Source organism: Typopeltis vanoorti, chromosome 15 (genome assembly GCF_054136105.1).
Source record: "Typopeltis vanoorti isolate ZY-2024b chromosome 15, IOZ_Tvanoo_1.0, whole genome shotgun sequence".
In the NCBI taxonomy this organism is placed as follows: domain Eukaryota; kingdom Metazoa; phylum Arthropoda; class Arachnida; order Uropygi; family Thelyphonidae; genus Typopeltis; species Typopeltis vanoorti.
This window is the reverse complement of record NC_143563.1, coordinates 29,972,150-29,995,089: the sequence shown is the minus strand read 5'-3', so window position 1 is coordinate 29,995,089 and position 22,940 is coordinate 29,972,150. Positions and strand designations below refer to the sequence as shown.

Here is a 22,940-nt window from a genome sequence, read left to right as displayed (position 1 = left end):
CATGCTCGGAAAAAACGTAATACAGCGGAGACTCAGATAAACGAGGGGATGGAAGAAGATACCCCAACACTGACCTTCCCACACCCAACAACGAAAAAGTTCCTACGGGAAAAAGAACGTTGGACGGCCCTTAGGCCTATTATGCAAAACCACCAAATTGCCTATTCACGGGCAAAAAACGTAGACGACAGAGTTAAAATCCAGCCTTCCGCAGTAGGCGACTACTGGCACCTCACAAAAACCATGGACGAGTCAAATATTAAACATCATACTTATTCACTGAAGTCGGAGAAAAAATTAAAAGTTGTACTCAGGGGAGTAACAGAAAACATCTGCACAGATGAAATTACTGAAGACCTCTGCCTCCACGATCTCCCACCTGTCCAGGTTAGCAGAATACTACTGGCTGACAAGAGTCTAATGCCCCTAGTACTCGTTGAGATACTAGGGGCATTGGACTCTTGTCAGCCAGTAGCATTCACAAGAACCCAACACACACAAGAACATATAAAACTTAACAACGATCTGTGGTCTGAAAATCACAACAGAACCACTAAGAAAAAGAGCCTCGTCAGGCCAGTGCTACAGATGTCAGAAGTACGGACACGCACAGAAACTCTGCGGAGCAGACTACAAATGCCTCAAATGTGGGCAAAACCACCCCACAGCAACCTGCTCAAAACCCAGGGCCTCACCAGCCAAATGAGTGAACTGCGGGGACCCCACCCGGCAAACTACAGAGGCTGCAGTCACTACCCTAAAAATAAAACAGACAACAAAAGGAAACAGATCTCTCAACCCTGTCCACAGGCACCAGAGTTGACGGCTCCCTAGTTGCCTGACACCCAACAAAAGACAACAAAATACCAGCTCTCACAAATGGAAAATACCAACAGTCTGGAAAGCCACCGTCGAAGCAGGACATACGCCGCAGTAGCCCGCTCATCCAAAGATATCCAGCAGGACCAAATTCTTCCAAACATGACAACAGTCATCACAGCCTCATTGGCAAACATGCTTCAAGACTTCAGTAAGTCAAACCCTTCATCAAACTCCACAAAAAGATTTCTAAAAGAAACTCAAACAATATTATCAACTCATTTAAGACCTGCGGACAATCCAAAACTGAGAGGCTCTCTGGAATCCTTATAGTCCTTATATAAGGACTGGCTTAAAGGGGCGGAGCAAGAATGCTTTTCCTATTCCCCCTGTAGAGGACTGTGTAGAGATAAGGTGTTATTGAGCAATTAAAGCTCTCATCATGGCAGGAGGGTAACAGCAATAGCCGAGCCTCAGTTAGAACTTCATTAGCTACAGCATTGCGATCCATTACCCTCCAAGGGTATTGAATTGAATGAATCAATCACCGTCTCTCTGGAATCAAGATCGAATTAATCTTATATAATAATTGATAAGAAAATAATAATGGTTTATGATATAATATTTTAATTGATTTCTAAAATTTGAAAAAAAATGTAGAAACATTTTTAATTTTAATATTATATTATAGTACACAAAATATTATATTTGTATTTTTATGTAAATTTTAAGATCCAATCCATATAAGATAAAAAAAAATATTTATATTCGCTTTATTAATCTGCAAGTAATAAAATCTTAAATAAATAATGTGTTAGAAAGCCGTCTTCATTTATAAACATTCTAACATCGAATACTATAAAAAACCGATTTTTTTTTCTAACAGAAAAAAAAAAAAAAGTAAATATTAGTGGAAATTCGTGAATGCAATGAGATATAGGAATGGACACTGAAACATGAGCTTAAAACTCTTTAAACAAGATGGCGGGTGAGATTCTAAAAGTCGTCTGCCATCAGAGAAAAAAAAAAAAAAAAAAAAAAAAGAAGGAATACCATTATTTATATATAACAAAAATAAAACTATAGATTTATGCTAGCTAGGTAATACTGTTTGTTGACAAATGATGGATTTTACCTTTCTCACAAGATAAATATTCTTTTTTTTTGTGAAAATAATATTTCTTTCACATTAAGATAAAATCTTGTCTGCTTTTTTATTGGGAAAAAAAAAATTTTTTTTTCATTCTCAAATATTTCTTTTTTTTTATCATCGACTATTTGTGGTCTCATTGCTTAGTCTACTGCATCTGTTTGGCCTAATTTAGATCCCTCGTCACTCCTTCAAATATGAACTGTCTAGGTCGACATGCTCCATTACCAACTGAATATCATTTGAATTTGCAGAGCGACTGGTTACGCCTGGATTATTATTGCAATGTCTTAAACAGTCAGAATATTGTTTGCTTTGTGTAGAGTTTGCCTATTTTGAAATAGTTCCCTCTTTTTTTTAATTCTTTTATTAAAGAATTATTTATTTAATTTTATTAAATTTTCAACAAGATAGTGTATTATTTAGGTGTCTTTAAAAGTTTTAAGAAAACTGCACGCTGAGGGAGACCAGAAAAGTCACATACGTAGAACCGGTTACTTCATTCCAATACTTCCTCGGCTCATAACTGTACTATATATATGCACAGTTTTTAGCTGACGACAACTTGGATGTGATCCTACCACTCCAGAATATTCCACAGCAGTCCAAATATCCTTCATAGTGTTGCCAACACACATAAAATACACTGCCGACTTGCTGGATTATTATTTTACAGGTGTTTCGACATTATTTCTTCTTTTGTAGAACTGCTTATTTAACTTTTTGGCTTCACTATGAAATTCTGATGTTTGAATTCTCGCAGAAAATTTCACCATATACGTAACTCTCAGAATTAATCAATAATTTCTTCCTCATTTGTCATAAAATCTTAAAGATTTTGTATAATCTTTAGTTTTTTCACTTATAATAATTGTATATTTGAGTCTATAGTTTATCTCCAAAAATTACGCGACTTTGATTCTTTTAAAACTTTCTTACACCGTTTTCTTTATAATATGATATTCAGTTTTATTCTAATCAAAATTTTTGTTTGCTGTTATCCTTTTTCCATGGATACTTCTAATTGTATCCATCTATATCCATATGTCACCTTGTTTATTTCATTTGTAACATCATGTTTGTGTGTGGTTTATGGAAATACAGTAACGAAATTTGTTCGGTTAAATCCCAGATTGCCAATCGTTCCTCCTTTATTCTTGTATCCTAGAATCGTAATAAAGGAGGTCACCAAGTTAAGGATTAATATTGGGTCAGAAGCCCCAAATCTGTTCTCAGCCAGCATCATTTACATACTAAAATAAGTATTGGAATAATACCACTTCTAAATGCTTTGTAGATCAATCTCGTGATGTTCTTTTCACCAGTATAGTCTTTGAGTGATTATGTCTTCGATTCGTGTGCTGAATCAGTGCTGAGATTTCTGTATGTCCCTTCGGAACATTTTTTAATTATATTGTATTGATTTCCGTTCCTGTTTTTTTTTTTTTTTAGCAAAAATATTATTTTGTTATAATATTTTAACGAAGTCTGTAAATTCGTTTTCATATGTCACATGATAATATACGTATGTAGAATCTCTTTTATAGATATTTTAATCCATCCTATAAAGCAATATGCGTGCTATGATGTTTCATTCTAAACTAGGGTTGAATATTCCAAGTTACTTATTTCAATCTAGAGTGCCTTGCTTAGTTTGCAATCACAGACAAACTTTAAAATACTGCCTTTATACCTGGCTATAATTTGTTCTTACCCGATGTAGTAAAAAAAAAAAAAAAGTTGTAGACTGCACGATTAATTTTCTTGCTAATTGTTAACTCTGTAACATTCCACACGTTTAAATGAAACCTCTGAAAGAAAGCTGATTAATAATTGAAATCCTTGGATTCGAATAATTAAATTATCGTCACAACGTCCGCAACTGCATAATGTGTAATTTCGAAAATCATAGTAAGTACTCCTCATTAAAAAAATCGTATTCGCTATAAAGTTCATTTTGTTTTTATACGATTTATCCAGAAACATTATTTTGCTTATTTTATTTTCGTAAAACTAATAGTTAAACTTAAATTTGAATAAAAATCTTTAAATTGTTAAAAATACGAAAAAAAATAAAAAAAATATTAAAACACCTTTTAGTATTTAATATCAGTTATAGTTTTAATGAATTTCATATATAAATTCTTTGAATAAGTAAAAGGCTGGTTATATTCCACCAATTCGAGTACTTCTAGATTCTAGATATTTTTTCAGTGTTTTGGAAATGGCGTTCTAAAGCACCTATTATTATGAGGACAACTTTCGTTTTCTTTTGACAGATTCTTTCGACTTCGATTTGCAACTCCTGATACTTTGTAATTTTTTCTGTTTCTTTTTCGGCAATTCAGTTATACTGATATTTCTATAAACTGAACACCCTCGTTTTCACCTTTTTCAACTACTGTGATATAGGCACTATCTATCACGCAAAAAAGGAGGTAGAGGATTATTACAAGTAAAGCAAGTTATTGAAGAATTTGAATGATTATCTGCAGCAAACAACGTAAGGTCTACCAACGGAAAGAGGGTTTAATTAAACCGATGGAGACAAAATTGGAGTACCAGACCAAACAAGTAAAAGTGAGAACTGAAAGATTGAAAAATAAGGCATTGGATGGAAAATACCTTCACAACATAGAGGACAACGCTGACAGCAACTTGACTTTGCAATGGTTGAGAAATAAAGCACTAAGAGTTGGTTTTTTGCAGCACAAGAACAGGCCATTAAAACCAACATTACGAAAGTAAAAATACAAAAAATTCAAAAAGAAAGACAGTAAATGCAGATTGTGCAAAGAAAAGGAAGAAACGGTAGACTATATTATAAGTGGGTGCGACAAAATCGCGCAAATTGAGTACCGTAAAAGGGCACGATAATGTGGCTAAGATAATTCACTGTCATTTATGTATAAAGTACCGGTTTAAAGTATCTAGTGTCTATTAGAAGCATAAAGTTGGCCAAAAAGTGATTGAGAATGAAAAGCTAAAATACTCTGGGATTTCAAAATCCAGACTAACAAAAGCTTGGAATGTAATACGTTGTAATGTCACTGCGAGGATTGAGGGCATGGTTCACTATCATTAATTTTCGAGTTTTTTGGTCTAAATTATCCAACTTTAGTTGGATCCATTCAACAATGCCTGCTAAATATTTCAGAACAGGTATGGCCCAGGTATTAATTGCGTTTATCAAATTTCCAGCGTTAAGCATTGACTTAAGGAGTTTTCTTAGTTTGCCTTATGTATTCTGCTCCAGTTTTTTTCTTTGATCTTTTTGTGTAGAATTTCTAATGCTTCTAAAATTCCCAAATATTTGTAGCCATCTTCGAGTTTTATTGCTTTGATTTTTTTCGCCATTGAGCAGCTCGATTTCGTTCAGATCTTCAAACTTTCCTCCTGTTATTCCAGCAATTGCACATTTGTCGAAGCCAAAATCCATTGATATATCTTGACTGAATATGCACACAGTATTAAGCAATGATCCAAGTTCATTCTCTGATTTTGCGTACACCTTCAGATCGTCCACGCATAAAAGGTGAATATCTTTGCACTTTTTTTTTGCGCAGATTGGTAACCATGAGCAGTTTTATTTAAAATTCTAGTTAAGGGAATCATCGACAAGATAAACAATAAAGGAGATAATAGATAATGAGTCTCCTTGAAAGATACCCCCTCTTTATGTTTACCTCTCCAATTTCTTCTCTATTCAGAACCAGCGCTGTTTTCCAATTTTTCATGCTGGTTTGGAAACATTTTGTACATTTTCACTAATACCGAATAGTTTTGTGCATTCATTTTAAAATCCAGTTATGAAGCACTGAATCAAATGCTTTTTTATAATCTATCCAAGCCATATGAAGGCTAGTTTTTCTACGTTTGCAATTTTTAAGAATCGTTTTATCAATCAGCAATTGGTCTTTTGTGCCTCTCGAATTTTTGCTGCTACCATTTTGTTAAATTGGGAAAAGAGAACTTTCTTTAAGATAGCTGCATATTCTGTCAGCTAGTATGCCTGTGAGTAGCTTAAAAGTTGTTGATAGGCAGGTTGTTGGTCAGAGGTTTTCTGGCTTTGGAATTTTCCTTATCCTTTATGATCCAAAACATCTTCAGCGAGCCACTCTTCTTTGCTTTGTCCTTCTAAAACATCGTTAAATTGGTTAGCAAGTCTTTCGTGTAAGCCTGTCAGATATTTCAATCAGTAGTCATGTAATGCATCCTTCCCGGGATGTTATTTTCAGTTGGTCCATTTTTCGTTCTTGAGATTCGTTCGTAATTTGTTCAATCCACTTTGCCTTATTATTGTGCCTCTTAGGGTTGTCCCATAGGTTTTGCCAAAATTTAAGTGTATTTTCTTTGTCTGTATTATTTATATTTTATTTAAGATTATCATTCTTGCAGCAATCAATTTTCTTGTAAAACTGGTGTTGATTCGCGCAAAACATCGAACTTTGCTTGTACTGTTCAATGCGTGCACTGTATCTTCTTATTTTACCCCCAACTGCAACTATTTTTTTTTGTTTCAGTTCCTCTAATACTTCTTTTATAGGTCGTGTTCCAATATCTTACCTCTTTATGAGGTTATTTCGGGTTTTCGTGTTTTTCAGCTTCTTTTCCTTAAGGTTTTTCAAATTGCTCACGTGTGCTCTGAGTTTAAGAATTTTATTCTCCAGTCGATGCTTCCACTTTGCTTTTTGAGCCTTACTGCTTTTGGATTCACTAATCGTATAGCCTAATTCAGATGTTACCAGTGGTAAGCTATCATCGTCGAGAAAAAAAAAAAAAAAAAAAAAAATTTAGCTGTCATTTTTAAACAAATATTTCATGATCTAAACATGAAATATTTGCACACAATCAAGTGTGTTGATTTATCTTACATAAGAAAAACATTTTTTAACTATCAAAATATAATAAGAATGAAATCTTTTATAATCTTTTAAAACATTTGATTGGCTACTGGTTTTACTATACGATTGTCTACTAGAAGGGAGAAGGGTAAAGATAGCGCATGCGCTTATATTATTTTCAAACTTGGGCACATTCGTTATAGAGAAGTTGAAACAATAATTCCAAATAATGTATACACTGCCGAATAGAGTAATGTTTGTTAGGTTACCGTATGAGTTTGTCGTTTAATATGTTTAAAAAAAAATTTTTTTTTGAAAAAAGAAAAAAGCAAACAAGAAGAACAAGGGGTTCGCAAATTTGAGAAAAATTTAACAAAGGGCCCCCGCGATCCCCTTATAGCTCACCACTGGATGTTACTATGTAGGCTATTGAGTATATAAGTTGATTCGTTTGTCTAATTGATTTATTGGCTTGCAATAAAACAATTGCAAGCTTCATTGGCTTCTTGTAGAAGTTCCTGCAGTTTTTGTTGAGGCCTCAATACTGGAATCCTAACTCGTTCCAGGTTGTTGTTCATTTACTCGATAATTTTTGTGGGGAGTTTTGATTACTAGTTCTTTATTTTCGACATTTTCAGCATTCTGCACGTTGGAATCTGGTTTTACTCCGTTCATATTCTTGATCAGTTCAGGGCCAGTACAGTCTACTTTTACAGTTTGAGCTTTCAGTGCTTCAAGCTCAAGTTCACTAAATATCTTGCACGACGACCGATGCGGTAGAGAGTTACGATTTGTCTTCACCATTTTTAAGTAGGGGTGGGCGGGTTCCTGAGGGAGAAGGTAGACTCCCACTGCATGAGGTGGAAAAATAGGAAAGAATCATCCCTAGCCCTCGAATACTCTAATAGCATTGGGGGGGGGGGATGAAAAGAAATACAGAGGGAAAGAAGAGTAGGGACCAGTCTACAGATAATAGAACAGGTGCATATTACATGAAGTAAGGCGTAGTCTTGACTACTGTGCACAGATTTGGTCACCTGGTTTCTTTGGAGACCAAGAGGTTGTCGAAAAGATTCAGAGATCAGTGACCAAGATGGATCCATGTTCGATCTCTAGAGCAGGATTTCTGGACTATGTAAAAAAATAAATTTAAAGAATACATAAAAGTAACAAAATACTTATTAAATGCAGACAGGTGACAGGCCTGTGGAATAATTCCTACGATGATAGGTCGAAGGTTTGTGGATTACAAAGTCTAGTTGACAGCCGGAAAAGAGGGAACATGAAAGATACTAAAGATATTAAAGGGGTTTTATAAAATTGATGCAAGTGAAAATTTTCAATAGACAAATAGTCAGAGAACTAGGGGCCATCCATGGAAGTTGTAGCTTCCAGATGGCCCCTAGCTGGTGAGTTCCCTGACGGTGAATGGATTCAAGAAGAGGTATGATAGGATTTGTGTGCATAAATGATTGGTTTGGATCTCCCGTGATGAGTCTCCAGATTCTCCCCCCCCTTTGTCAGATTCGAAGGTCCCTTTCGAGATGAAATCGTCACCATCACATAGGAGTTTTTCATACGGTTGCACTAATTCCTATGAACTGTTTCACTCTCCCTGTAGGCATTTCCCTTATTAAAATTGTCGATTAATAATACATTGCTTTTTTTCATCTGTCACCTGCCAACAATATTATTTATCTGTAACTGCCAATAGTATACTTTCCCTATTACGTGTTCCACTACAGTAACACACTCCCAACCTCAGCTACACAACGCTATCCATAATAAGCATCGCACTGTCCTGAACTCCTCCCTAATAAGCAATATCGTCTCAACTTCTCTTATCCCTCCGGCCTCTTCTGACTGTTATGCACTTCGATATCAGTAATGTCCCCATTAAGCCAAGACTCAGAAATCATGACTACCTTCAGTTAATAATTTAAACCACATGAACTTACGTTTTAAGTTTTGTGCCTCAGTATATAAGAACGCGATACCATCAAAGTGCGTATTAAAGTCAATGTTCCTCTACAGTTAACGAGAACAAATTCCTAATATTACTTCGACTAACCCTCGCCTATACTGCCTATCAACTGTCATGAATTTTGTTTGGTTTTATTGCGAATTTTATTATTATTATTATTTTAACAATATGGATTTTATGTCGTTAGCGAACTCAGTGGACCCGTAATTATTTTAATGGATACCATTGCCACCAAACCATTTCCTATTATTAACAAACTAATCTCGTAAATTAATAAAACCAAAGTCATAGTCATTAGCACATCATACTCTACTTAGCACCCAATTAACTTCAATTGCTCTGACCATGGAGTCTTCAATGTCAAACCTAGGTATTATATTCATGACATTAACATTTCTAATTCTTAATTTGGTAGCTCACATGAGAGCCAAACCTCTTGCAGTCTTTTAAATAACCTTAGTTTTAAATTGTTGTTCGGTGTTGTAATAACATTATTTAGAATTCTTGTTCTAATTCTAAGTAAAAATACACTCGAGTGACATTCTCTTGATCTGACCCAAATAAAATATTTCCTACATCTCTCTCTCTCTCTCTCTCTCTCTCTCTCTGTTATATCCACTACTTTTAAGTACTGTAGTCCTCATCAGTTAAAGTTTTATATTTGTTCGTTTTCCACAATTAAGTAAACTAAACCCGTATAACCTTCAGTGACTTTCTGTGAAGGCTACATTATTAATAAAGGTTCCAGCAATATTTCTATCTCTAAGCATTGCTTGTAAATAAATCTATCTCTAAGCATTGCTTGAAACCCCACAGCGTTTCAAGCATGCTTGGATTTCGTAACCGAAGTACGAGGATAGGATGGTCACCCCTATGCCTCGAAGTATTCCTGGCTGTATCCCTGTCTGTGTGTTCACGGGGAAGGTTTGCCTGCTTGTGGGATGAAAAACCCCGGATAAACTGTCGGAAAAAACCCTGCTGTCCACTCCCAAGACCGGCTAACTTGGCTATGGCTGAGGAAGATCCTTAAGCTCCTCACGTCTGCGACGAGACTCGAACCTAGGACACTCCTTCCCCAGGCATATGGTTGCGAAGCGAAAAGCCACTAGGCTAACCCCACGGACAATTCAAGCATAATGATCTGGTATATTTCGTTGTGCTATCACAATTAGTAAGTACTGTTTTTGTGTAAACGTGTTTATATTTATATTTATTTATATTTTTCAAATATAAATAAAAAAGAGCTGCCTATCGAATTGGACATCGAATCAGTTAATAACAAAGATTTCTCTAGTTCGCCCAAGTTATTTCTATAACCTCAGAGCGACTGAAAAGTCAGTGGCAGTTAAAAGAAACGATTTTTTGTTTGTAAAAGAAAGCAATGTAAAACCATTTGAAACGTTTTTACATATTTCTCTGCATTTATGAACTCCTTGGAAAGAGGTCAACCGACATTGCATGGGCAAGATGCATCGTGCCATCTCACAAGTGACGTGTTTGTAGCCGGTATAAATTGGAGGAATATGATGCTCCCAAGTCGGTGCAACTGCGTCTGGATGAAATGGTTGCGAGAAGGGAACTGATGGAGTTTGACACACGCGTCTTGATAGTATGTCATGTTCCGAGCCTATCTGTTCTCAAATTGTTCATCAGTTGTGCCATCCCAGGTAAACAATCAGTGATATCATACACAGATGGGAGAGTAGGGAGCCAATTACAAGTGCCACCAGCAGTGAATAAATCACCACACTCACCTGTAGGGTGCTACGAAGGATAATTGCAAAAAACGCCATTTCGACCGACATGCTGAGTGAGGAGTTCCAAGCATCGACTGGAACATGAATTGGCACAAAATAATTCAGAACCGACGCTTACAAAATGAGCTTCCATAAACAGGACCGCTATATGCAAGTCCTTCATTATCCGAACCAACATTCATCATCTTCTTCAATGGTACAAAGAGCTTGTATAGTAGGACAAGGAAGCTTGGAAACCTCTGTTAAAAAGCGACGAATTACGCTACACCCTCTAACGAGCAGATGGACGTGTGTGTGTGTGTGTGTGTGTGTGTGTGTGTGTGTGTGTGTGTGTGTGTGTGGTAGTGTGGTGGTATGGTCCTGTTTTTCTTGGTTTCGCCTCGGACGTCTATTTGTGGTGCCACGAACAGTGAACTCAGAGAGGTATCTGAACATTCTGGACAATTCAATGCTTCCCACTTTGTAGCATTTCTACGGAACTGGTCATTGTCTCTTTCAGCAAGACAATGCACCAATTCGTAAGGCTGCTGCTGGAACTGCCCCAACTCAACTCAACACTATTGAACATATGTGAGATGAACTGGAGTGTTGAGTGAAGTCAAGGGACGTCCGTACCACAACAGTCCAGGACCTCATTACATGCCTTCAGGAGGAATGGTTCAAAATCGCTATCGTACACTTGTGGAAAGTATTCCATGTAGGATTTCGACAGTCATCGCAGCGAAAAGAGGTCCAATATCTTCTTAAGGTTGGCCCTATGGCTGTTTGTTCCTCACACTATGGTGCCCGTTGACTTCTTTCCAAAGCAGTGTATATCAAATGCATATTTAACTTCTTCAAAGTATTTCCCACCAACCTTTAACATAACCAGTAATGTGTTAGTATCCAAACAAGGTTAGGATACTAACACAGTTTTAAATAATGACAATCTAAGTTCTTATAAACATTTCCAAGTGTATTTTTAAAATTTAAGTTCATTGGCAATGTAACATATAAGAAGCCACTTTTTAATACTATTAAAAATAATAAAACAAAGCGAATAGATTAATTACGAACTTTTGTCGTATTATTTAGAGATCAAATGGGCTTTTGGTCAAAAGTGATTTGACAATGGATTTCATGGTACTTTCAGTTGCATTTGTTGCTGGCTTCCAGCCAACTGAAAATTATGATTTCGTAAAAATGATAATAATAGTGTTTTCACTAAATAACAATTTTCTGTTGGCTGGAAGCCAGCAAGAAGTGTAACTGTTCACAAACGTTCCTACAAAAATATTTTTTTTAATGTAATTCTGACCCACGAAAGATTGTAAACCTATAGTACAGTACATCAAAATTGATGGACTTAGGATTTTATATTTCTTTGTATTTTTAATCATTTTTACATAATCCGAAAACCCTACTGTAGAGGCTAAACGTGGAACTTTTTCAGGTCATTTCAAGCCTACCATAAGGAGAATGATGGTCTAGCATCAGGAGATTCTCTCCATCTGTTTCTATCCTGAGCTTCTTGGTGCCAGAGAGTTTCAACTGTTTTTCTTAGACCTTCTTTCAGGTCTTCCAGTTGATCTTTTAACTTCACAGGGCTGCCATTCCAGTAAAACCATTTTCCATCTATTGTCCTTGAGTCTTGCGATGTGTCTTCGGAAACCAGCTTGTTCAGAACGTTGTATTGAATCAAGTCTTGTTTCTAATCTCTTGGTTATAATTCTAGTGAAAAAGCTTATAAATGTAGGAAAACAAACGAACACGTCTGTCGTTTATCTAGTTTTAATTTACTTCCTTTTTTATGCAGTAAAATAATGTTTTCATTATTCCATATTTGGGGCGTGTTTTTCCGTTTTTGATGCATTCTCTTTAAGAATATTCCCATCTACTAAATTTAATCATCTCTTATTAAACCATCCTCTCCAGCAGCTTTGCTTTTTCAATTTCAAAGATTTCTAATGGAGGTATATCAGAGATATTGTCATAATCCATTTTTTTCCTGGAGTTTTCTTTCTATCTTCACTTTTATACAGATTCATGTAACAGTTTTCTTCAAGTGTAGTCTCCAAGAGTAATTCCTTCTTCCAGATGAAAGATTATTTATTAGTATTTCTTTCATGCCATTATCACATTAACTGAATCAAGAGCCTTTTTTGGGGGGGTTCGTTTTGCAACTGGTAATGATGATATATATCTTGCTTCTTCGTAAATTGATATTTGTATCCTCTTCTATACAAAAAGTTCGGTATGGTCATTGTAAAATTCATTATAATGTAGACTGGGAGAAGAAAATTCATTATGGTTGTGCAAACGTGGACAATAAAATGCGTACCTGACACTACAGAATACATTTTTATAGAACTAAGATTTAGATAATCCAATTGGAAAGACCTGGATTCGAATCCCGAAAGCCAACAACGTTCATAAGGTTTTCGGAACTAAACATCAGTTAGTTAGTCATATATGAAGGTGGCAAGGTTTTTCCTCTCCCGGAATTTTTTTTATTTTTATCCTACTAAAAAGACAAACCAACCGAAGAACACATGCAATTTACAGACATGACACAAGTCTGATCGTTGTCATTTAAAGTAATTTAAATAATTTCGAAGTAATTTAAAATAATTAGCTTAACGCTCTGAAGATCAAACTGGGAACTTCGCTTTTCAGTAAGTTGGATGTGGTAGTTTTTCGCTACTGGATTAGTGTGTGAACATCTCTAACCTAAAAAGCTACATACCTGCATTTATTAAAGGCCACAGCGTATTCTAGATGCAGAAGGCAAATAATACAAATTAAGAAAAAATGTAGATTTTTTTACACTAGTTTGTTGTTGTTTTTCTCATACGAAGTCATTCGTTACTGAACATGAATTTTTTTACCAGATGGTTCGTATGCAAATTGAGAAGGAAAGCATGTCAAACTTCATTATATTTTCAGATCCACCAACAGATGGCAATGTCATCAAGCATGAGTCACGTTTTATATATATATATATATATATATATTTTTTTTTTTTTCCCTTGAGGAGAAAACACACGAACTTCTTGCAAGGCCAAATTTTCTATTTAGTTCGAACTACTTTCTCTGTACAGTAATGTTACTACTATTTCAAATTTGCGCGTGACAGGATGTGGTATAATTTATCTGCCGTCGTGAAAAAGGTTTGCGAAGAAAAAAAAAAACCCGGCTTCAGTTGTCAAACGAGCTATCGAGGTTAATTTATACTGTTTTACTAGGTGTAGGTTCCTTCTTGGTGTGGCCACCTGCTGGCGTGACTTTGTCATCTGTCTAAGAGGGCGAATACAACACGCACTGGTTGTTTACCTGTGACGTAGGAGCGCGTGTGCGCTGAATGAAGGAAACTAGAACAGCTTATCAATTTATCCCTTTAAATATATACATTAAAATAAGACTAATGGCTGTCACAATTTGTTGTGAAATTTGACATGATATTGTGTTACCATAGTAACAAGCCAAACAGCAAAAGGAAGTAATTTGCTAGATTTTAAATTGTCGTCTGTATCTGTATTTCAATTTGTTGTGAAATCTGACATGTTGTGTTGTCATGGAAACAAGCAAAACAGCAAATGAAGTCGAAATCATCTGGATTTTAACCTGTCGTCTGCGTTTTTATTTCATTTCCTTTATTATAATATCTTAAGTCTGGTAGCAGATAACGTAACGAAGCGGAACTAACGCACCTGATTTTTCTTTCTTTCTTTAGTTTCACGTATTCATCAAGAACATTTAGAGTCCATGAACCTGATCATTTATTGTGCTGTGATGCATAAAGACGACTATGTGCTCATGCTACAAATCCTGAACGAAGGTTTTGGGGTCACTTGTTCTGTATATATCTAAGGAAAGAAAAGTGTCTCACTCTCATTGTAAAATAGTTTTGTGAATTCCGACCAGGAAGCAAATTTTTAACGTGAAAATGAATAAAAATTCTTTGAAGCTTATCATGTGAATAGTAGAGTTACGTCATCAGTTGGACAAGATTCTGACCGAAGACAGACACATCTTCCGGCTCATTGACATGTGAAGCTCTTAAAGATTCGTCCTGGTAAATTCTTAGGTGTACCATGACTAATTTTAAAGACAATGTTCGTATTAGAAAAATACAAGTCCCCATTCGCTCCATTACCACTCCTAAAAAAAAAAAAAAAAAAAAAAGAGCTAGGCCTAACATACTTCGTACGAATGTAAACCCTCAATGTTGTAAATATTCAGCTATTATCAACTTCCATGCATACATTTGAGATCAAACATAGTGGAAGATGATATGATGGCTATCATGATGAATTACTTACGAATAAGCCTATTTTGCTAGCGTTTAATTGGAGGGTAGTTTCAGGTTGTAACTAATGTACAGGCCTTCCCACACGCAATTACCAGTGATTCATTACAAGCAGAGTTTCCGAGTCTCGGCTATTTTTCTGTTCCCGGAACTCGGGATATTTTTTATTTATTATTATTATTTTTTTTTTCGAGTCTGGAAATATACAATTTCGCTCATTGATTTTTAAGTATATCTGTTATGTATTATTTATTTATTTATTTTATAAAATGCATCAATATTGATGAATGAAATGATTAAGACAGGGCAAATTTTCACATCCGAAGTCAACTGCGTTATTATTTATTATTATTATTATTTTTAATTATTCTAAATCTTGCATTCCTCAGTCAACAATATTTTGAAAATGAGTCAGTTTAAGAATTTTTTTTTTCTTTTTCGGATATACGAACTAATCTAATTAAAAATTTAATTAATTTTTAATTAGAATAATTAGCAAAATCTTTTTTGCATTACTGTCACTATAAAACAGGAGAATAATCACTCAAATCTTTCTCCATCTTCATTACCTTCCCTATGTGAAGGAGCAGGCTGCAGCTCTTCTGGTGTAACCATCTTTTTTTTTTTTTTGATGAAAATGCCCAGTGTGCTTTGATTATTCCTCTTCTTCTTTTCATCATAAATTTGTTTATAACAAGCAAACGCATCGTGTACTTTCCTTTCTATAGCGTTCAACATTGGGATCCATGTCTTCAACCATTTTGAGAGCATCGCTAACCTCAGAGAACATTTTTGCAAGACCCTTCACTGTAAATTGTTTAACTACTTCTTCCTGGTTCTCTTTTATCTCTTCCTTTTCTGGTTCTTCCTTTTCTGCAACACGTGTTCCTCCAGTTCGACCAATTCTTCGTTAGTCATCTCTTCAGGGGCACCTTCTATGAGTTGAACTATGTCGTCATCATTCACTTCGAGATTCCGATTGTTTGCTAGGCCAACTATTTCTTCACTCAATTTACAAAGCTTTTCATTTTTTTTTTCACACTTCCAAAATGGTGCACAAACCTTTTTAATGTCTTTTTCCTTATTGTCACTTATACATTGATAGGGGTTACTTCATCCCAAACTACAGCAATATTTTTAATAGCATGATAAACATTGAATTGACGTTATTGATCTTTATTTGTCTTTTTGTTTTATTGTCCAGATTTCACTTCCATACAATAAGACTGGTAGGGCTAATGTATTGTATACTTTTAGCCTGGTTTGTTTTTGAACTAGGTTTGGTTTAAATGTAGAATTAATTACACCTGTTATTTTGAAATATTTTGCAATTTTTACGTTTATATCTTTTTCATTTTCATATGTGATCATACATCCTAGGTAGTTAAATGAATTCACCTGTTCTAAGATCTTGTTATCTATTACGATTTTAGTTCTTACTGGATCTTGTCTTTTTAAAGGCCATCGTGTTTGATTTTTATGTTGATATTATCATACCATAATCTTTCGCTATTTCATTTAAATTTAGAAAGGAATTCTAAATGAGAAAAAAAAAAGTATGTGGTAACATGTTGCAAGTGTGTCAGCGTGATAAATTTGTTTACATTTATTTATCGTTTCCTACATTTTATATTCGCATTCCACGAAGAAAATTCCCAAAGTTAAAAAATAAAGGATTAACTAGATGTGTATAGAAATCCTTGTAAGGTATACATCTGATAATACGTGTTCTTACAAGTTTAAAATCGTCAGTATCTGAGACTAATGTAAGGCAGCGTTTCTTCTTGATTTTTAAATTAAGAATACAATATTAGTAAACGAATCTATTTTGGAATAATCTGGATTTAGTATTAAATATTGTTTATTAGAACGACTCGAGTATAATTATCTACTGTTCGTCATTGTACAAATGTGAAAATTTCAAGTATACTCTATTGATACATGACGATATAAATGAAATATATTCTCTGTATGTTAACTGTGTCTCCTCCTGTTATTTTTTATGGTCTTGCAGGAAACGCTATCAGATTTCAATGGGAGTCCCTTTTCAACCAAAGGGGAATTTCACATTTCCTGGACAGTGCTCTGTATCTTCAGCTCGCTCCCAATAAGTTTATGTTAATAACCTCTCACTATGGGAAACCTAAAGGGAGAAAAAAAATTCCGATTATTCAACCGGATCCCTCAGATGGAGATTATCCACACAGAAGGCTCCCCCCTCCTAATGGGCAAATATCCCGCACTCGTGTTCCCTATCATATATTCTCAGGATCCAGTTATTCTGCCTCATTTTTTTGTCCATCCACAAGGCTTTTCCTTACGCCTATCCCATCACTACACCCTTGATTAGCTTTCTCTGTGATGGATGCGCCAGGTTTCAAGTACTCCAAACTCTGTGTGTAGGAATAATGGTGTGCTTCCTGTAATCATATCCTCCTTGCATTCATTACTTTGTACAACTCAATTAAAATCTAATGCTTTCATGACTCATCTCTAATCCTAACATACTTACGTGATACCAACACACAATGGAAATGAAAATCTGCGTCGCAGATTGGAAATTCAAAATCCTATTGATTTGGTCGAAGTCCTCTTTGGTCTAATTGTTGACATTCCATAGATGTATATGACGATATCAAAGGTCAGATGGATTTGTGATTACTTACTTGTTCAAAGATAAAGTATTGCAATGAGAAAAATTTCAAGTAGAGAAATCTATAGTCTGTCCGCAGTTGAGAGAACCTTAGCTGGCAGAGTGCCAAGTCACTTCATGTTGAAGGGGAGAAAAGAATAAGACGATGTATAAATTGGTCGCCAACACCACAAATCACGTGCTTTATACGTAACATTTTCCAACTGTTATACAAGCAAAATAGTTACCACTTTAAAAACTAGACTATTCATCAAAGAAAAGTTAATTTTCCGATGTATAATAACAAAAACTCATCCCACGAATTTTATGACCCCATTATCGGAATGGATTCACTTTCTTTTGCCATGCGCAGAAGTGTAAGGATTCTCTCATCTGAGGTCGAATCTTGTCCAGTAAGGTTTTTAAGCCTCGGCTCATTTTCTGTTCCCAGGATTCGAGATACGTGTTTTTCTAATATACGAGAATTTCCTGTGGACTATGCATTTTCCATGCATGAAAATTATTTTTTAAATATATTTATTACTTATTATGTATTTTTGAAAAGTGGGCCAACAACTGCTAAATGAATAGTATGATTAAGATAGAGTAAATTTTTACATGAATTTTCACTTCCAAATTTTTGCATTCTCGCTTTATTTGTCGTTATAACCACAATATGTTTTTTATTTATTTATTTATTTTCAAAATGATTCCAAATTGTGGTATATATAAAGTTCCTAAGATATCTCACTGGATCTTTGTTAATCCATAATTCTGCGTTGAAATTATTTCGCGTATAAAGGAACTATTGGCAATTCGAATTGAGATTCTATCTTCGGGCCAATCCAGTTCTAACTCTCTTAATTTTCTTATAAAAAAAAAGTTTAAAATTGACTTTTCTGAGATTAAAATTTTTGATACTTGGAAGTTCAGTATTTTCCTTTCCTTTCTTTTTTTTTTTTTTTTTTTAATTTTCATTAAACTATCAAACCGCCTGCAAACAGGAGTCATTTTCGGAACGAATCGATTCGAAGGTGCTAAGTGTAACAAAAATATCTATTTGTGGCTGTTTCTTTGGATTTGATTTACAGTTCGATAATAATATTATTATATTATATTTAAGCGAAACACAGATCAACATAAAATAAGATTTTGTATACAGCGGACAACTGCTGTGGCCTCTAAAAATTCGGGAGCGGAAGTCCTCCTCCTGAAAAGCTAACACCGATTTTTCTTCTCTGTTATTATTGACGTCACCTATGTGTTCTTTTTGCCTAATTTTTCTGAACCCCGACAAAGACAACGAGGTGATATACGTCTCTACCATCGTCATTCCATACTTAAGGACAGTTTCCAATAAGATTGCAAGATTCCTTAGACCCCCACAAAATAAGAGTGGTGGCCTTTAAACCCACAGAAACGATTAGACAATTCTTAAGATCTCCAAAAGATAACCATCCTTTCTTCAATTATGCTGAAGTTTATAACATACCCTCCTCGTGCGGCTTGAATTTCATCGGCCAAACTTCAAAGAGTCTTGAAATTAGGCAAAAAGAACACATAAGTGACGTCAATAATAACAGAGAAGAAAAATCGGGGTTAGCTTTTCATTTCTCAAGAACGAACCATACCATAGAGTGGGATAGAAGCACAATTCCTTACATGGAGGAGGACTTCCGCTTTCGAATTTTTAAAGAGGCTACAGCAGTTGTCCGCTGTATACAAAACCTTAACAGGAACCAAGGACTAATCTTGCCCGTGATCTGGAAGATCCTTCTTAGATCTCTCAACTCACCAGAACTGAATTACAGTGCCAACTATAGAACGTTCCTAAATAACAAGTGAGATCATGCACGCTCTATGCATGTATTGTATGCGCTCTGTTCTTTGTTTAATATATTTGGAATCGGTTGATTATAGTTTGTAACAGTTTTTTACTTTTTAGTGCCTTATGTACCCTGAAGATGCCAACAGCTTTAGTTGGTGAAACTAGTTGGTATAACTAGTTTATTATGTGCACTTGATCAATATAATCCCATTAAAAGTCATTCCAGAGCTTTTTTGGTGAAGAAAATTAAACGTTTTAACAGAAGCTTTTTCTGTTTTAGATTTGTAAATTTAAATTTATCAACGGGCTCAAGTCTCGAATGTTTTTTTGCGGGACTCAAGAGACAAGAAAGAGTAGAAAAAATCCTCAAGTTTCATCCCGGAAATTCCCGATACATCCTAATTACAAGTAAATTGTGACCACATCCACAGAACACTGGCTGGTGGGAAAAAGGCTTAGAGATATTAGCACGCATTTAATAATAAATTCAATTTAGTAAGTATAAAAGCTAAAAATGAATCTTCTTCCTCTGCGCGTTTATTCAGCTCAATGCGGGGTCCGCGTGTTACATGATACGGCTTTCTTAGTACAACAGCTGTAGTGCACCTGACCATAATCATATCTTAAAGTTTCACTATTTATCCCCCATTTCGAAACTGGTTGATGTAATCCCAATACATAAGCTAGGCAAAGACCTACACCAGCCTCAAAATTATCGTCCCATCAGTCTCATCTCCAACTTGAGTGAAATTGCAGAGAAACTCATCCTTTCACCACTTCAAGCTTCAGTAAATGAACTAAACATCCTTCCAAAAGAACAATTTGGTTTTCGTCAATATCATAATACTACTACTCAACAAATTCTCGGAATACTTGAATATATCACCCAGCTACAATTGGCATCAATACACTGGAGCTATTTTTCTTGATTTATCCAAAGCATTTGATAAAATTTGGTACTTTGGATTGCTACACAAACTTATCTCAGCTGGTATCTCATTGAAAACGGTACGCCTAATTAGATCATATCTACAGAATAGAAGCATGCAAATCAAGATAAATGGTACAGTCTCAGCCCAGCGCCATATCTTGACCGGAGTTCCGCAAGGATTTTTACTGGCTCCATTACTGTTCTCTATATACATGTCAGACATTCCGCACAACCCAATGTCGTTCATCAGGGCCCTTTACGCAGATCATACAGCATTATTAGCCAGATCTCTTTGGCCACACCATGTAACTAAAAAAGCTTCAAGAAAACCTTCTAAAGTTAGAGAAATGGTTCTCCAAATGGAGACTACAAGTGAATCCCCCAAAAAAGGCTCAGCCGTTCTCTTCACGAAAAGATCGATATCTCCTGCAGGAGACGTCTTACTATTCAATACTAAAATTCCCTGGCAGACAGAAACAAAATACTTTAGTGTCGTGCTGACAAAGATTAACTTTTAACCAGCACATCAAAACTACGTGTCAAAGGCATCTAAAGCCATCGCCCAGATCTACCCCCTAATTAAGAGGAACAGCAAGCTAAACATCAGAATTAAATTGCTTTTATACCAGCTGACGATTCGTCCCACAGTCACTTATGCTTCTCCAGCCTGCACCCATACCTCCACTACAAATATTATCAAACTGCAACGTGTACAAAACAAGTGATTCTAAAAGCTCCATGGTTCGTCAGAGATAACCAGCTTCATCGAGATACAAATATTCCTTATATCTTATCTTTCCTACTGTCTTTAACAACAAAGTTTTTCCTAAAAGCGTCCATACACCCCAATGATCTGGTTCAGAAAGCTGTATCCTACGATGCAGCAGATTTATTCATACTTAAAAGAACAAAAGTCATTTTAATTGCCTGTAGCGAATTCATAATCTCCATACCCATTCAGGGCGAGCAAACTGCTCATAAAATTTTTCCTACACTGTAGCCCTAACAGATAGTGGGGAATATGAAAAGCATCTTGATTCATCCCTAAAGCCATTAATGTCAATTGTCAAAAATTCGATGCAAATTTGGGGAATGTTTTGTTCTTCGCTTGATTGACTTGACACCACAGTCTCAAATTTTTTGATAGTCTGCACACTAGTTATAAAAATGGAACGAAAAAAAAATTTATATTTTTATTTTTTATTTTTATACTTCTTCACTTCATCCTCTGTTTCCTACACAAGCTGGCATTAAAACACAAGCTATTAGCAGACGTACTCCATAGATATTCATTTGAAATATTTCCTAATTCACCACTTATTCGTGTTTCAGCTCGTGCCTGTGGCTACCCTGGTTCTCCTGCGCATTCAACAGTCACCTTCTCTACAGAGGTCATAACTTCCGGGACGATATGCACATACACCTGCGAGCCTGGTTTCCAGCTGCTGGGACCCGCACGACGCCTCTGCTTCGAAAATGGAACGTGGATTCCTTTAGGAACCCCCGTGTGTGGTAAGTTGTTCTCTGTCTGTCATTCGGTTCACGAACTGGGAGGTTATTTGTCAGAGAACATTGATGGAGCTGTTTATATTGTGATAACCTCTCCTGTTCGTTGTTCTAGTTAGGCGTGTCCTTGGGTGCTTAAAAATTGTAATTTATCTTTCAAATAATCATCATAGCATTTTTGGTAATTTTGTTTCCCGGCGTCTGGAATGTGAAAAGGCGTATGGACTAAAGAGCCACTGTCTTCTGCACAAGAAACTTAAAAAAAAAAAATTGAACTTATGATAAATAAATTCATATAAAGCCTTCGTAAAAGAAGATGAACCTGCTAATGCATTAATTATTACATAAAAACTCGATTATCCAAAGAAACTACTTGAAATGCTAAAAGAGATGAACACGTCAGCTCCTGGGCAGAGTTCGAGTCTTTTAAGTACGTACTATAAACAAAAAAACAAAAAAGTATGTCGTATTTCGACATTACAATTAAATCCTTTAATTGTAATGTCCAAATATTTAAAGAGACGGAGTAAACACGATAAGCACTACGAACACTCTACTACTGGCGCAAACTGCATATAAACAACAATGGAACTGCTCGACGGACAGTGCCGCATTGCGCTAATAGCTCGCATCTCACTATGACGTGCATATGCTTGCGTGCGTGGCAATATAGTTTGCGGTAAACACAGTGCTGCTAGCATCTTTCGCTCTCCTAAGTGCTACAAGATGGATTTTTATTATTATTATTATTATTTTTTTGTACAAAATAAGAGAATTGTATAAGATTGTTGATGATAAAATTAAATATTACAAGCAAATATAAATAAATGAATAAATATATTTATATATCGAGAAAAATTGGGGGTGCTGCAGTTCCGCAGTGCCATGCACGAACCGCCCCTGATTATTATTATTATTATTATTATTATTATTATTATTATGGGACAACCTTCATACGGTTGTATGCTTATGCACAGAGTGGTAGATCAAAAAAAAAATTTTTTTTTCCCTTCCAAAGCTTTTAATTTACTGTTGAGCACTTTTATTGGATTTGTTAGTTTCTTGATGTTAATTCTTATGAGACAGACTAATTTCATTTAGATAAAGGTCCTTAGAAAGGGTCGTCACATCGCCGAGGTGAAAGACACCATAATTACTAACTGACCTACGGAAGCTTTCTACCTCTTATATTGGTTACTTA

At 35.4% G+C, this 22,940-nt stretch overlaps 1 protein-coding gene across 1 annotated transcript in view; it reads left to right on the top strand.

Annotated features, from left to right (window-relative positions):
• Positions 1-22,940, top strand: part of LOC150098555 (seizure protein 6 homolog) — a 68,224-nt gene that overhangs the window by 6,621 nt on the left and 38,663 nt on the right. Inside the window, exon 2 of the mRNA XM_090405271.1 lies at positions 21,566-21,745. Within this exon, the coding sequence (XP_090261397.1) occupies positions 21,566-21,745 (180 nt within the window). The remainder of the gene's footprint in view (positions 1-21,565; positions 21,746-22,940) is intronic.